General features: G+C 35.9%; 1 protein-coding gene across 1 annotated transcript in view; it reads left to right on the forward strand.

The window, feature by feature from the left end:
* LOC145286323 (protocadherin Fat 4-like) overlaps window positions 1-17,336 on the forward strand; it is a 342,844-nt gene that overhangs the window by 308,855 nt on the left and 16,653 nt on the right. The window contains exon 45 of the mRNA XM_080135245.1: window positions 7,785-7,850. Within this exon, the coding sequence (XP_079991371.1) occupies window positions 7,785-7,850 (66 nt within the window). The remainder of the gene's footprint in view (window positions 1-7,784; window positions 7,851-17,336) is intronic.

The raw sequence follows: 17,336 nt of genomic DNA on the forward strand, positions 1-17,336 counted from the left end.
GAAAGGGTTTTTAAGCTAGATATGCACTTTATAAATTTCAATAAATTAACATATAAAAAAGTGTTACATGGGAGAACTTGGATGCCTATTGGAGAGAACTTAAATGCCAAGAACATTTGAATCTGTTATGAGATGGCATTTTCCTTATAAAATGTGTTATGACATTCCATTTTCCTTATAAAAATTAATAGAATATTAAAATATTCTATTTAAAATGTTTTCCTAACAATTTAGAATAATCAAGAAAATTCCATCTATATAAGGACTCTGCTCTAGTAGACGCGTTAGTAATTAAATTGTTAAGTTGCTGACTTGCTGTTAAGAACTCCAGTAATGTTTCTAGGATGAAAATCCAGCCGAAAGAAACTCCTTAAAAGCCAACCACCACATCATTTGAAGAAACTGAAATTTCAATAAATACAAAACTTTTTTGTATATTTTTTAACTAACCAAAAGCTATATTTTAATATTCGTATTAACAGATTTACTCATTGGATTTGAAGTTAGTAGTTCTTATCTCCTTTTTACCATGAACGCTATAGACGTTATAATCACTTTCAAAGTTAATAGCAGCAGTATTAAGGAAGCGTATTTACTTGTAAATATTATTTCTATGTTTTCTTTTATGTTAAAATTAAAACAAGTGTTTCTTTACTTTAATTCTGAATTTTCTTTTTTTTTTCTTTTAATTTGTTGCTTGTCCATATTCCTGGACAGACATGCAACAAATACTAACTAGACACTATCTTCGAATGTCTAAGGTCTTTCTGTATGTGAGGCTACTTTTCTCTACAAGTAAACCCTGACTAAATATTCAAAATAACATAGTATTCACGGCCCAAATAAGATTTCCTCGGTATGGCCGACTCACTATGGCTTTTATGACGAATGGTGCACCAAGTGATGCTTCAAGTAACAGAATGAAGCTGGATACTCCACTAGACTAGATAAATTCTTGTCCTGGAATCTGGTAAGACCAAGAAACCACAAGTATACTATAGCATATTTAGGTGGTCAATTGTTCTCAACTTCTTTACTAACTCAGTGTTTAAGAGATAAAGGAAAACTTTTTTTGTACATAGGTATCACCACTTATCAAGGCCCAGAGGCCACTCGAGGATAAGGGTTAAAGAGTGTACAGCAGTCAAAAGGACAATACAGTAATAATTAGAAGTGTAAATTTGGTAAATTCGATTACTTAAGAGGAACGGCTCATCAAGAACTTGTTTACATTGGACTTGAAGACAGTCATATTGTAGTCAGCTGGAAAGCAGGTAAACGGAAGAGTTCCACAAGTGTGCAGTTCTTAGAAAGGAGATTTCTTCATGGAATCATCGTTATTTGTTATCGTCATGATCATCATCGTCATCATCATCATCAGCATCATTATTGTCATTTCATCATCATTATCATTGGTTTAACGTCGGTATTACATGCTGGCATGCATTGGACGGCTTTAAGAAATTAAAATCCAAACTAAACTATCTCTGGCCAAGTCTTTATGTATGCCTCTTTTCTCTCAAGTTCATCGGTATCACTTCCTCTCATATTTTCCTTCCTCTGTGAACTGAACCTGCTACATTAACTGTTCTACGTCTACTAATCCAAGAACTTTCATTCATTCTTTCAACGTGGCCATAGCATCAAAGTCTCCTGTTCTGCACATATTTCCCTATAATGTCCAGATTTAATATTCTTCTCAGGTCCTGGTGCTACCAGATCAGGCCGCCTATTGGCTTTCTGAGACGAAATGCACCTGCATCGATTTCTGTTTTTGTTTTCTATTCTCTTTCATAAAACTTAATTATGTTCTACAAAAATAAAAACAAAATCAACAGCCCCTCTCCCTTCTCCCCTCCTTTCTTTTTCCTTCCCTACTTCCCGGTCCTAGATATGACCTTAAACTATATCTGATGGTGAGGCCCCAGTTTGCGGGCTTTGGGGAGCGTGGAGCCACCCTTTAATTGCCATTGCTCCCAGGTTCACTCTGACCCAGAGTGGTAGTACCTGTTAGGGTCCCAACTATGGGTTAAATAAAAAACAAACCAAAAATAAAATAAAAAATAAAAATAAAATACATAAATAATAATAAATACATTCTATTAAAAAATTATTCTTCAAAATTTGATCAGATTCCACTGGACCCTGTCGGCAGGGCATCAGAATATGCCGACTCCCCCCCTGCAGAGAGTAAAAGTCCCTCAATGGGGCTACCTGTTGGCTGTAGGTAGCGACCCGTAATAGGACGGGATCCTGGTGGTTGAGAGATTTGGAGGTCAGGATTTAGTACCCCCACTTCCCAACACACCACTTTGGCCCTTACTGGGCTAGACGGGCGGTCGGAGGGGCCCGATCCGACCAATCGGCTGGTCACGTCAAGCCCCACCATATATCACCCACTCCATAAACCTATTATCAACACAATATGCCTATCCCTTCCCCACAAATAACATCTACTCCCTAATATATGGTGGAAAGCGGTGGCTGAGGGTCAATCGACGAAGTGAAATATCTATGACATGGCTGCAAACCCTTTAAATTACTTTGTATGCCAAAATAACATCAAAGGAAAACAGGTGCTCATAAATGATATCACATAAATCGAGTATATCACCTTTGTATCCTTGTTGAGCCTGGGTGAATGGGTTTCCCCACAGGCACTTCCCATATAGGGCTCCGAGGTGGGTGGGGAGCAAAGATGATGAAAAAAACAACCTTTTTGATTATGTCTTTTTTTACCCACAAAACCCCCCAAAAAAGAAACTTCTCTGATGCTTCCGACATTTCAAGTTCAGAGGACGAACAGAATTGCTTAATCAATGAAAACACAATATTTCTAGTAATGGAAACGCTTGAAAAAAATGAAATAAATAAAATTTCACCTTTTACAATGGAAAAAATTTTCTCTCAAAAAATAAAACCCAAAATGATAAAAAGACTGCAAAACAACACCATACTTATCGAATTGAAACAAAAAACACAGGCTAAAGAAATTCTCAAATGGCAAACGTTTAACAATATCAAAATTAAAACTTATCCCCACCCATACCTAAACTCCTCAAAAGGAGTCATTAGATGCAGCGAACTATCAAATTGCTCGACTGAGGAAATTTTATCTAATCTAGCATCCCAAAGTGTTACAGATGTAAAAAGAATAAGCATAAAACGAAATGGAGAAACTATATTGACAAATACATATATACTCTCCTTTGACTCCACAAATCCCCCAAGTGAGATTAAAATTGGATACCTAAAAGTAAAAGTTGAAAAATACATCCCAAACCTTCTAAGGTGCTACAATTGTCAACAATTTGAACATCACCCATCCAAATGCACCAAATTATCAATCTGTGTAAGATGTGGTGAAAACTCAAAACAAAGTGACTGCAAAAAAGACCCTAAATGCTCAAACTGTAGTGAAAACTAAAGAAAAAACAAACAAACCAAGATCTAGATCCCAATCAACCTCAAGAGGAGGAAACAAAATAGGAACACTGAAGGAGATGGAAGTAGAAGACAAAACAACCCAGACAAATAAAATGACAGACCACAATACAAAAAACTCAAACTATCATTCAATGGAACTGCCGAGGACTTAAGGCAAACATAAACGACTTGCTACTGTTAATATCTAAACTATGACCTGCTATCATCTGCCTCCAGGAAACATTCCTAAAGACACACGATAAAATCACTATAAAAACTACACCCAATATAAATTTATACACAATACTGGACAGAGGGCCTCCGGAGGTGTATCGATTCTAGTTAGAAACGACATGCCTCAGAGCGAAATAACTCTAGACACCACATTACAAGTAATTGCTGTGAAAACCACTTTGCATAAAACTATCAACATTTGCTCCATGTATATCCCACCACATGACCCCATAAATGAAGCCGAAGTCAACAAAATAATAGAACAACTTTCTAAACCATACATCCTACTTGGAGACTTCAACAGCCACAACATCATATGGGGAAGCAATAAAACAGACATAAAAGGTAAAAAAAACTAGAAAATATCATCAACAATAACAATCTGTCCCTCATGAACCAAAACTCCAATACATATCTCCACCCTGCCTCAGGTACATACTCAGCCATTGATTTGTCGCTATGTGACCCAGCCACATTAATGGACTACAGTTGGCAAGTGTATGATGACTCATGTGGTAGCAATCACTTTCCCATCATACTTGAAAACTCAATCCCGATTGAAGATAACCTTCCCAGATGGAAGCTAAATAAAGCAAATTGGGAGGAATATAAAACCCAATGCAATGCAAAACTAATAGATAAAGATGAACCGGAGAACTCTATGGAACACTTCACTGATACGTTGATGTCAATAGCTGGAGAATGTATACCCAAAGGCTCCAAATCCAAAAAATATAAAAGACCTTGCTTTAATGAAGATTGCCAAAAGGCGGTAAGATTACGTAAAGCTGCACTGCGAAAATTTAAAAATCGTCCCACTACCCACAATCTAGACCAGTTCAAACAAAACCGAGCAAAAGCCTGTAGAACAATTAAAAAGGCCAAAAGAATGTCATGGAGAGTCTATATCAGCAAACTGAACTCTAACACCAAAACAAAACAAATCTGGAATATGGTTAGAAAGATAGCTGGTAAAAATCAACCAACATCACTAAAACACCTGTCAAAAGATAATACAAAAATAACCAGCAAAAAAGATATAGCAAATGTACTCGCAAAAACCTTCTCAAAAAAACTCCTCTAGCAAAAATTATAAACCACAATTCAAAAAAATCAAACTAGATGCTGAAAGAAACAAACTAAACTTCAACTCAGACAGTGTAGAAGACTACAACAAACCTTTCACCCTATCTGAATTAACCGACGCCATAAACAGTTCACACAACACTGCAACAAGGCCAGATGAGATCCACTACGAGTTCTTGAAACAACTGCCTCGAAAATCCTTAATCTACCTCCAAAACATCTTCAATGACATTTGGATCAGGGGTAAACTCCCTGACATATGGAAACAAGCAACAGTGATCCCCATCCCCAAACCTGGTAAAGTTAAGTCTGATCCCACAAGCTACCGACCCATAGCATTGACAAGTTGCATATGCAAAACATTCGAAAGAATGCTAAACAAAAGATTAACCTGGTACCTCGAAGCAAATGGCCTGATAACAGACCTCCAAAGTGGATTTAGAAATAAAAGAAGCACCATTGACAACCTGGTACGCCTGGAAACTTTCATTAGAGAGGGGTACATAAAAAAAGAACACATAACGACCATCTTCTTTGATTTGGAAAAAGCCTACGAGACAACATGGAGATATGGCATTATGAAAGACCTGCACAATCTAGGTCTAAAGGGAAGACTACCCAAATTAATAAAAGATTTTTTATCTGACAGGAACTTTAGGGTTCGTGTGGGATCCACCCTTTCTGACCTCGAAAACCAGGAGGAAGGGGTCCCACAAGGAAGCATACTATCAGTCACTTTATTTAATATAAAGATTAACAATATTACCAAATGCCTAAGTCCTGGAACCGACTGTTCCCTATATGTCAATGACTTCTTGATCTGTTATAGATCAAAAAATGCCCAAACAATAGAGCGACAGTTGCAGCTGAACCTAAAAAAAATAAATCAGTGGGCCACAGAAAATGGTCTTAAATTTTCCGAGTCTAAAACGAAGTGCATGCACTTCTGTAATATTTAAAAAATGCACAACGATCCAACCCTCAAACTCGATGACAAAAAAATTGATATTACTGATCAATATAAATACCTAGGGATCATTTTTGACAAAAAATTTAATTTTATTCCCCATCTGAGATATTTAAAGCAGAAATGCCACAAAGCACTACAATTATTAAGAGTTGTTGCCAACACAGACTGGGGAGCAGACCAACAAACGCTCCTAAAACTATACAGGACTCTAATTCGTTCGAAACTGGACTATGGCTGTTTCATTTATGGGTCAGCAAGGCCTTCCTACATAAATATCCTTGACCCCATTCACCATGAAGGACTAAGACTAATCTTGGGAGCATATAGAACATCCCCCAAAGAAAGCCTATATGCAGAAGCCCATGAAGCACCCCTAAAGCTCAGACGGGAAAAACTTGGCTTACAATACTACCTGAAACTTAAGTATTTCCCAACAAACCCTGCTTATCAATGTATCTTTGACCCCAAATATAGAAACCTATTTAACAGAAAAGAAAAAGCCATAAAAACCTTCGGACTTCGAATGAAAACCAGTATAGAAGAATCTCAAATTCCAATAACAAATATCTACCATTCTGTAATATCCGAAAACCCACCATGGACTATGAGACAACCAGACGTAATGCTGAACTTAAATGAAAATAAAAAATCAAAAACAAATCCTGCCATATTTCAAGAAGAACTTGAAAATATCAAGCTATGCTACTCTGACTATACATACATATACACAGATAGCTCGAAGGATAACGATAGAGTTGGATGTGCAGCTACCTACAACAATACAACAATTAGCAAATGACTTCCGAATGAAGCCTCTATATTTAGTGCTGAAACCAGAGCCATAGATTTAGCACTGGATATCATTGCTGAAGAAAACTCAGAAAAATTCATTATATTCTCTGACTCCTTATCCGTTTTAAAAGCTATAACAAATAGAAAACAAGAGAACCCCACGATTATCAAACTCCTAAACAAAATAAATCTCATTACCGACAAAAAGAAAATAATATTCACCTGGACCCCTAGCCACATGGGAATCAGAGGCAATGAAAGAGCCGATGCTATGGCTAAGGAGGCACTGAAGTTGAACCTTGATGGGTACAGGATCCCATACACGCATATTAGACCCCTGATCAACAGCCATATACTTGGGAAATGGCAAAGTCAATGGAATGAAAATACAAATAACAAATTATACAATATAAAACCCACACTTGGAGAGAGGAGGCAGGATTATCAAAAAACAAACAGAAAACAAAATGTCACTTTAACAAGACTTAGAATAGGTCACACACACTTAACCCATTCCTACCTCCTAAAAGGAGAAACTCAACCCCAATGCATTCCCTGTCAAGTACCACTTACTGTAAAACATTTACTAACTGAATGCACAGATCTTTCACAAATTAGGGAAAAACACTATAAAGAAATAGATCTTCAAATAATCTTCAAAGAGAACAACACCAGAAAAATCTTATCTTACATTAAAGAAATAGGACTCTTCCAAAAAATATAACCCGCAAAAACCTTATATTCTGCAAAAGCATCCTGCAGGATGGGGAACAAAAATGATAAAATCCACTATGGGGCGACCAAGCCAAAAGCTACAAACTAAAGATTGAAAATACAAAGAATTTCAAGAATAAAAGTCTCCTATAAAATAACTGGATGCAACATCAGGTACTATCCCCGGAATGACTAGATTCAGCATTGAATGGCCCAGAAGGGGTTGATAGAAAAAAAACAAAAAAAAAACAAACAGCATTAAATGACCCACAAAGGTTGATATGCTGATTAAATAACCCATCCATCCATCCATCTTCTCAGAATTAACTCTGTCTTTAAGATTCACATTACACATCTATTGTATTATTCTCATATGATCTCTCTCCATGCAACGCATGTCCTCAACCCTTCCTTGCCACGTTTCACTTCCATACGTCATCACCTCGTATCTAATGACGTATTTTAATGTATGCAGTTTAAATAAAAAGTGAGTGTAAAATTGTCCTTGTGATTTTCTAATGTTTGTAATTTTCGTTTTTGCAATTAATTTTGCTTTTTTCAGGAGTGATATTTTATTCCATGCCCATGACTTCAAAAACAATATGGTTTCCGAAGAAACGGCTGCTGCGTAAGTTTTTTTTTTTTTTTTTTTTTTTTTCATGTCTTCTATTAAATAAGAACATGGATTCGATTAAAAAAAAGAAAAAAAAAAAGAGTTTTGCTCCTAACCAATTTGATTGTTATGTTTTCATTCGCGACACGCCCCTGTTGGGGGGGGGGGGGTGCTGATGACTACATCGCCATGTCTGTATACATAGATATTGTAGATGAGAAAACAAAGTAGAACCCAGGGAGGTACGCGAATAAAATGTCGTTTTTTTTTTTTTGGGGGGGGGGGTCTTTAAAAACGTTTCCAGCCATGAGAGCAAGATTCAACATAGCGTTTTTTGGACAAGACACACAGAATCAAAATGACTTTTGTATTTAGACGTGAACCCTTTTACTTAATCTCTATATAAATAAAATGAACTCATTTTTTCCCCCGTCTGATTTTGACATTAATAGGATTAAAAATCAAGATATTTCATGCAAATATAATATGCACAAACGGCAGAACAATATCTGAGGTGTGTTATAGGCTTATTATTTCTCAAATTCCTCGATAATCTTAGATTTCTATACTTTTTCTGCTGAGAAGTCACGGCCAAAAAGATCAATGGAAGTGGTAAAATATTTTCTCTCTAATAAATTCCTCCTCCCCCTGCCACCACTTAACACCGTTTGGGGATCGTTCACAAGGAACAGTTGAGAAGAGAACACCGGTTTGGCTTCGTAGTTCTTTCATGTGAAATTATTTAAAATCACTAAACTAAGCTGCAGTGCTCTGTGGCGTAGTGGTTAGCGTGCTGGACAATTCACATTATATTTTCACGTTCGCGCCGACCTACCGTAGTCGTCTTTTTTTTTGTTTGTTTTTTTCATAAATAACTGGAATGGACTTTTCTTGGTGGCCGAACTGTTAACGTTGCAGATGTTTTTTTGGTTTTTTTTTTCACACTTTATTTTCCTACTTTTACTCATGACTCCGGGTTTGATCCTTCCTACTTACCTACTATAACATTTTTTAAAACTCCCCCCCCCCGTCCCGGAAACAAACACTCGAGCAACGCCGGGTACCCCCGCTAGTTTAAAATAATTTATTTGGCATCGATTTATTTATACCGGGAAGTTGCGCAGATCCCCTGGATACACATCATCTTACGACAAAATTTTCTCACACATTGAACGGTGAACATCCGGTTCTCTACACCGTTTATTTAATACCATTACATGTTTTTACTTGGTTATCAATGAATGGTTCAACACTCATTTAACACCTGGAATAAATACAGCACTAGTGTAAGTAATTGCGATGGAAGCTTTTATACTTGTAAACAATATCATACACACGCACACACATACGCCTATACACACATATACTCACACACCACTTTTTAAGTTGCGCTAAAATGTCAATTAACTTTATTTTATTAAATTACTAGCAGTTCAGCTCGGCTTTGCTCGAGCCTTATGTACTGTTAATAACTTTATATATATATATATATATATATATATATATATATATATATATATATATATATATATATAAACAAGTTTGACTCATGTCCAGGTAACCTACATCTAAACTTTCAAGTGTTTAGACCCAAAATTGGCGGAGGAGTTTGGTAGAGTCTGCAAAGATCAACTCTTTCAACTTTGATTTCTTAGCAGCCAAATTTTCGCCCAAAACTGATTAAAAAGCTTGCTGCATGTCCAAATAATCTTCATGTAAAATTTCAAATGTTTAGACCTAAAATTGGCTGAATAGTTTGCTAGAGACCGCAAAGGTCAATTTTTTTTTAACTTTGCCAAAAACCGATGAAAAAGCTTGCCTATGTCTGAATATTTCAAATGTTTAAACCAATAATTGGCTGAGTAATATGGTAGAGACAATGGAGGTCAGATTTTTTAAACTTTGACCCCAATTTTGATCCCTTAATAAATGTTAATTTATTGGTTTGAGCTCAAATCTAATAAAGTTTGATCCATGTCCAAACAACCTACATCTAAAATTTCAAGTGTTTAGACCCAAAATTGGAGGAGGAGTTAGATAGAATTTTCAAAGGTCAAATCGTTGAACTTTGATCCCTTGACAGTCAAATTTCTGTCTGAAAACCGATTAAACAGATTTTCCCAAATCTCAATACCCCTTATGTCAAATTTCGAGTCTGTAAACTGAAAATTGACAGCGTAATTTGGTAGGGGAATGTACACACACACAATTTCACTTTTATAGATATACCAGACTACCTGTGACCCGTTGGGTCAGTATGTTATATTCGCTATGGAATTAATGTATTAATGTACTTGTGACGTAAAGAAAATAGTTTTTTTTGACAGAACAGAAACATTTCTATGAAAGTATATTAAAATGAAAAAAGAATATAGATAGATTTCTAAGAGTCGTTCTGTTATTATAATTGATTATTTTTGAAAATAAAAAACCTTACAGTCATTGAATTATAAATGGTCTGCCATACTTATAGGTAAATGTGCACTGAACAGATACCATAATACTTAAAGTTAAATTCAAATTTTGATAAATCTTTTAATTTAAACGCGAAAAAAAAACATTTGGGACGCTGAAAATGTACACAGTAAAACAATACGTTTTATTGTCGCGTTGATTATTTATTTGTAACGCAATTTAAAAAAAAAAACATATTTTCGGGGTTATTTATTTATGTTGGTAGTGTAGAAGAAAATGTATGAATGTTTTTAAGAAAGGTGTATTAAAAAAATGGAGAATAAATTAAAAAAAGGAAGGAGGTGGGGAAATCGCCGTTGTAAAATGTTCTTATGGTTGTCAACGGGTTAAAGTAAATTTATTTGTAAGAAAATTGCGTTAAAATAACTTAAACGTAAAACGGAAATGAACGATGTAAAAAAAAAGCAGAAAGTATTAACAATTGTTTATTTGGATAATTTAAACACAAAAAAAAATTGGGACACTGAAAACGTTCACAGTATAACAATATGCTTTATTGTCGCATTGATTATTTAGTATCGTATATATGAAACAGGTCGTTGATTATAAATATTATTTGTAATCACATTTTGCGTTTGCTTCCCATATCTTGAAGTTTTTTATTCAATAAATTTAAGATATTCGCTTTTCTAGGGACGTCCGTTTGTTCTAACGAAACCAGTCCAGCGATTTGTGTTTATTTGTTTACGCTGTTATGTGTTTATGTATGCATGCGCAACCGGAAGTCGTAAACCGGATGTTGGTTACAACACCCGTTACAAGGTCATTTGAGTTTTATAATTATATAGATATAGATTAGCAGTATTTACTAGTGATGGGGCGATTTCAATATTATTTCTGATTCCGATGTAATTACCGATTCTGATTTCGATTCTTTTAAAATCTGTTAATATTCAATCATGGTTTTTTTGGGTTTTTTTTTTTTGTCGGATTACCATAAAACCCCATGCAATCTATTTTCACAAACATAAAACTGCACATGTGGATGGGGTTGATTTACTTTTATTGGTAATTTAAAATCAATAAATATTTATCATTTCATCATTAGTACAACAATCTTAAATAAAATTTACAAAAACACATAATTAAAAGAATCGTTTTTGGCATTGGAAAATAATCACAATTGTTGCGACTCCAATACCTTAAGTTCTGATATTTTATGATTCCTGATTCCAGTTCCGATTAATTGTTTGTAGCGAACTGGTGGTATATTATATATATATATATATATACATATATATTCTTTTTTTTAGATGGGGGTCACCACTTATCAAGGCCCGGAGGCCACTCAGGGATAAGGGTTATTGCGTGTACAGTAATCAATGAGATAGTATTGTAGTAATCATTAGTATTGGAGATTTGATAGAGTGTCTTACTTAAGGGGGCGGTTTGTCAGGCATTTGTTTATGTTGGACTTGAAGACATCCAGGTTGTAGTCAGGTGGGAAACAGGCAAACGGAAGAGAGTTTAACAGTCGTGCACTTCTGAGAAAGAAGCTCTGCTCATGGAACCTACATTTGGATTTAGGCAAAGATAAAGAGTGGGGGAAATTATTGACAGTAGTTTCAGCCAGACGGGTGTTTCTCGTGAAAGATTGGCAAGGGGGGATGAGAGATTGGAGCTCAGACGAGCACTTGCCATGGCAATAACGATAAAACAAAGTCTATTTTGTATTCTGTCAAAGCAGGATAGGCTGTTTTTAGCAGCTCCTGCCCAGATGTGGCAGCAGTACTCCATCCTTGGATGTACTTGGCTTTTTTTATACAGATAGAGAATTGCATCAGTAGTGAGATATCTTCTGGAGCGGTAGAAGGATCCCACCATTTTCCCAGCGTCCTTGGCAACAGACCTGATGTACATGTTCCATTTCAGATTAGGAGTACAAGCCCAGAAGCTTGTCAAAATATGAAGCCTCCCCATGACGAGAGCCATCCATTTAAATTGATGCCAGATGGGGATCAGAGCGTTGATGATGTAAAGATAGAAGCTTGGTTTTGGATGCATTAAAAGTGACCAGCCACCTCTTCCCCCACTGTACCACACGCTCAAGATCAGAGGAGAGAGAATTAGAGAGAACTTTGTCATTTACGGCCTTTGATGTGTTGCCATAGATGGTCGTGTCATCAGCATAGATGTCAACGAATGATTTAAGTATGTGTTTTGGGAGGTCATTAATGTAGATCAGGAAGAGAGTTGGGCCAAGGGTGGACCCCTGAGGGACTCCAGCATTAATACTGTGGGCCTCTGATTTCTGCGCATCAACCACTACTCTTATGAACCTATCGGAGAGAAATGATTTAATGATTGAGAAAACATTTCCAGTAATACCGTACCTGGAAATAGTGAAGTAGGCCCTTATACCATACCTTGTTGAAGGCCTTTGATATGTCAGTGGTGGTATATTATATATGTCACCCAGTCGTACAAAATAGGAAAATTGAATTGAGAAAGAAACGGACAACGCGTTAAATTGAAATAAACGTACTAGAATTTATTTAAGGAAGAAACAAATAAAAGAAACGGTACAGCACGTGCTTAGTTTGGCGTGCGTCTCTCGCTGTTAGCTGGTGAGAGGGAAAGTCTATTGCTGTAGAGAGAGAGAGAGAAAGTCAATCCAGGCCATATAGGGAGAAAGTGTGTAAGGTGTACGTACTGTCTGTTGGCTCTTGCCCCACACATAGTAGCAGGAGGCGTGAAGCGCACTCCAAAGGGAACGGTAGGTTCGTCGACCACTCAGGTCGGAAGCCGAATCGAAAAGAAAGAAAAAGCTTAGGTCTTTAAAGGGAAGTGAAGTTGCGCATGTGTGCGCACGTTAGCGTGTGTGTATGCACATGAATGTTAGTGTATGTACGTGGACGTAAATATATGTACGTGTGTGCACCTGCATGCGTATGTGTGAGTGCGCATATGTGTATGACTAGAAAAATGTGAACGCGTGTTTTTCTGTGTGACTAGAAAAGGTTTGCACAATACTCTCCTTCCCAGGCAGGACAAAAAAATATGTATATATATATATATATATATATATATATATATATATATATATATATATATATTTACTGGAGCGGTAGAAGAATCCCACCATCTTTCCAGCGACCTTGGCAACAGACTTGATGTACGTGTTCCATTTCAGATCAGGAGTAAAGGTCAAACCCAGAAGCTTCTCTCTCCTCTGATCTCGAGCGCGTGGTTCAGTGGGGAAGATGTGGCTCGTTACCTTTAATGCATCTAAAACCAAACTCCTATCCTTACATCATCAACGCTCTAATCCCTATCTGGCATCAATTGTGATGGATGGCTCTCATCTGGGTGAGGCCCAGCTCAAATAAACAGAAGTTTATAGGAGCTAGAAATAATTGTAAGAGAGTGATAGAGACAGCTAAGACAGATTATTCTGAAACCACCAGAAAGCGCATCGAAGCACAGAAATTAGGAACCCGGGATTTTTGGAAAATCTAAAACAGCATAGTTAATAATGGACAGTCAACTATTCCCCCACTAACAAACAATCATGAGGTTGCTTGCACGGCAACTGACAAGGCTAATCTGCTTGCCAGTCGGTTTGCCTCAAACTCCACACTGAACTCGGTACACCACTCACTCCCTGATTTTCCTCTACGAACAGACGCCACACTAGACGATTTGAAAATCACCCCTTCTCAGGTACATGCTATTATAAAAAACCTAGACACCTCAAAAGCATGTGGACCAGATCTCATCCCGGCTGTGCTATTAAAAAAATGCTCTGCCGAGGTTGCTCCAGTTCTGTCCAAACTTTACAATAAATGCCTTAACGAATCTTGTTTTCCCGACTGCTGGAAAACCGCCTCTGTGGTACCAGTCTTCAAGAATTCTGGTGAAAGAACTGACCCACTAAATTATCACCCCATTAGCCTCCTCCCGCTTTTCGCCAAAATATTTGAGTCCTTAGTTAATCAAGCCCTAGTCCAGCACCTAACAGCTGCTAAACTCCTGACTGACAAACAATATGGATTCAGGCAAGCCCGTTCAACAGCAGATATCTTAACTGTAGTTTCTGAACGTATATACCGTTCATTGGATAAAACAGGGGAGGGTAGAGCGGTGGCCCTTGATATATCTAAGGCTTTTGACAGGGTATGGCACGATGGTCTTCTAAGGAAAATTAGATCATATGGAATCACTGGAAGAATTCATAATGTAATTAAATCCTTCTTAAGTAATAGAAAAATCAAAGTTGTCCTCGACGGTCGTACATCCAAACAATATGACATAAATGCGGGAGTACCTCAGGGGTTTATCCTTGAACCTCTATCATTCCTGATATTCATAAATGACCTCCCTGATAAAATTGTTTCGGAGATGGGTATATTTGCCAATGACACCACTCTCTATAACAGATATGAGGGGAAAACAAATGAACACATATCCAAGGAAATGCCAGAAACACTAGAGGATGACCTCCAATCCGTAGTGGAATGGGGACAAAAATGGTTGGTCACATTCAATGCTGCTAAGACTAAGCTTGTTTCCTTCAATAACTACAAGAAACCTTCTCTGCCACCAATAGCAATGGCCAAGAACACATTGCCTGAAAGTACTTCTTTTAAACTCCTCGGCCTAACGTTTACAGGGAATATGAACTGGAATAGATACATTGAGAGCATTGCCAAGGCTGCTGCAAGGAAGGTTGGCTCCCTCTACCGTGCTAGAAAACTACTTACGCCTGACAGTATCCTATACCTCTATAAGGCAACCATTCGCCCATGTATGGAGTACTGTTGTCACATCTGGGCTGGTGCATCTGCTGCTTGTCTCTTGCTCCTGGACAGGGTTCAAAAGAGAGTCGCCAACCTGATAGGTCCTGAACTGTCATCTAGGCTTCAGCCTCTGTCCCATCGACGAGATGTTGCATCCCTCTGCCTGTTCTACAAATACTTTAATGATGAATGCTCTGACGAACTGCAAACACTTGTACCTCCCCGACGTAACTACCCCCGACAAACCCGACAAGCTACTAAGTCTCATCCCTTTACAGTAGAGATCCCTAGGTGCAAGAAAGCCTTTTACTCCAATAGTTTCTTCCCCAGAACTGCGGGTATTTGGAACTCCCTTGCGGGATTCTGCTTTCCCAACTGCAATGATATGCAGAAGTTCAAGTGTAATGCTAACAAACATCTTTCTACTCATCTCCCTTCATAATGACCCCGCTGATTAAGTCCCTAATAGTAGCCCCCTGCTTCAAAGTGGCACTGTGCCTTGTTTGGGGTGAAAATTGAATAATATATATATATATATATATATATATATATATATATATATATATATATATATATATATATTTATTTTTATTTATTTTAAGAAAAGAATATCAAACCACATTTCTTCTTTTAACAACCATAACTCTAATAATAACCAAGGAACTTCTCTAACCACTTTAATTAAAAAACTTAACTCTAACAATACTCTCTTCTCAATCAAATGGACTATTATAAAAAAGTTAAGTCTTATACTCCAGGCTCTAAGTCATGTCGCCTCTGTACAACCGAAGCTATAACTATAATTACTTCCCTTCAGAATAACGATATAATAAATTCTAAAAATGAACTGATCTCTTTCTGTAAACATAAGTCCAAATTTAATTATGGCAATTTTGAAATTACATAGTTATTACTTTTACCTTTTATATAGATATAAAATATTTTTTCTTTAACTTTTTCGTTTTTCAACATACTTCTTAATACTTTATAATTTAATAATCCTTTATTTTAATTCTTTATCTCTTCTTTGCATGGCCGGTTTTTTATCTGCATTTTCGGTTTTATTCTTTAAACTTTCCTATCTATCTAATATATCAATCTACCCACACTTTCATATCTTGTATGTATATTTACTTAAATTTTACTATATGAATTTATTTACTTTTTTTTTTTCCTGTTCTGAAATTGCAGATACCGGGCATCTTCTCCCCTTAAATAATTTTTATTTTTTATTTTTATTCTTATTTTATTTCATATTATATATTATATTTTATTTTTTATTATATTTTATTTTTTTATTTATTTATTTATTCTTTATTTTCTATTTATTTATTATATATATATTTATTTATTTTATTTCCCTTTTTTATTTTCCTTTTAGTGTCGTTTAACAACTCTTTCTGACATTTTTTTTAAGTGATAACCTGTACATTTTAGTTGACCTATATTATTTTGCCCTTTATATATTTTCGCGCCTTTAACATTTCCTGTCTGGGTCGTTTTGACTTTTGTTTCCCTTTATTTTATATTTAACTTTATCATTTTTTAAATTTTTTTTTCTTCCTAGATCTTTCTAATTTATAGTTATGTCTCGGAAGTAGAGTGAAAAGCACATCTTATTTTTCTTTTATTGATGTTATTTTTTTTCCTTGTACACATGTTTGTCAATTATTCCATGGATTTCTGCCTTTGGATTATTATGGACCATCTTCTTCCAATTACGGGAATTCCCTTGGATTTTACTTGTACAAATGGAAATTCTTTTAACTTTCTTGAAGTTTTATATTTGGATTTTACCGTCACTGGATTTTTTATCTTCCACCAGACTATCCATTCATGTGTAATCACCTTTTTCTTTACCATATTCCCTCTGCTTAACTTATTTTGTTTTCAAGTAAGATCTTTGACTTACTTGTTGTTTCATCAAATACTTCTACATGCAAAATCCGATCCCACATTTTGCTAATTCCTACCCTCTGATGAGAAGGAGAGTATTTCTTCGAAACTCCACGGATAAAGGACTATCTATTTATTTAGTGTTTCCTTTTCGGATTAAATATGTTTTTAACTCATTTAAAAGTGTTTTTTTAACATATTTTATTAACTGTTTGCTCATATTATAAGCTCTATTTCCTATTTGGTTTTATCGAGCTTTTATATCTGGCTGAGATAATTTCATAAATATTAATTCTTTAGTATTTATAATTTACTTTAATTTTACCATCTTTGATCATTTTGGTAAATTCAATTGTAATTTTCATTATATTTATATATATATATATATATA

The sequence above is a fragment of the Euprymna scolopes genome, chromosome 10 (assembly GCF_053919585.1).
Source record: "Euprymna scolopes isolate OS-2025 chromosome 10, ASM5391958v1, whole genome shotgun sequence".
Taxonomy (NCBI): Eukaryota; Metazoa; Mollusca; class Cephalopoda; order Sepiida; family Sepiolidae; genus Euprymna; species Euprymna scolopes.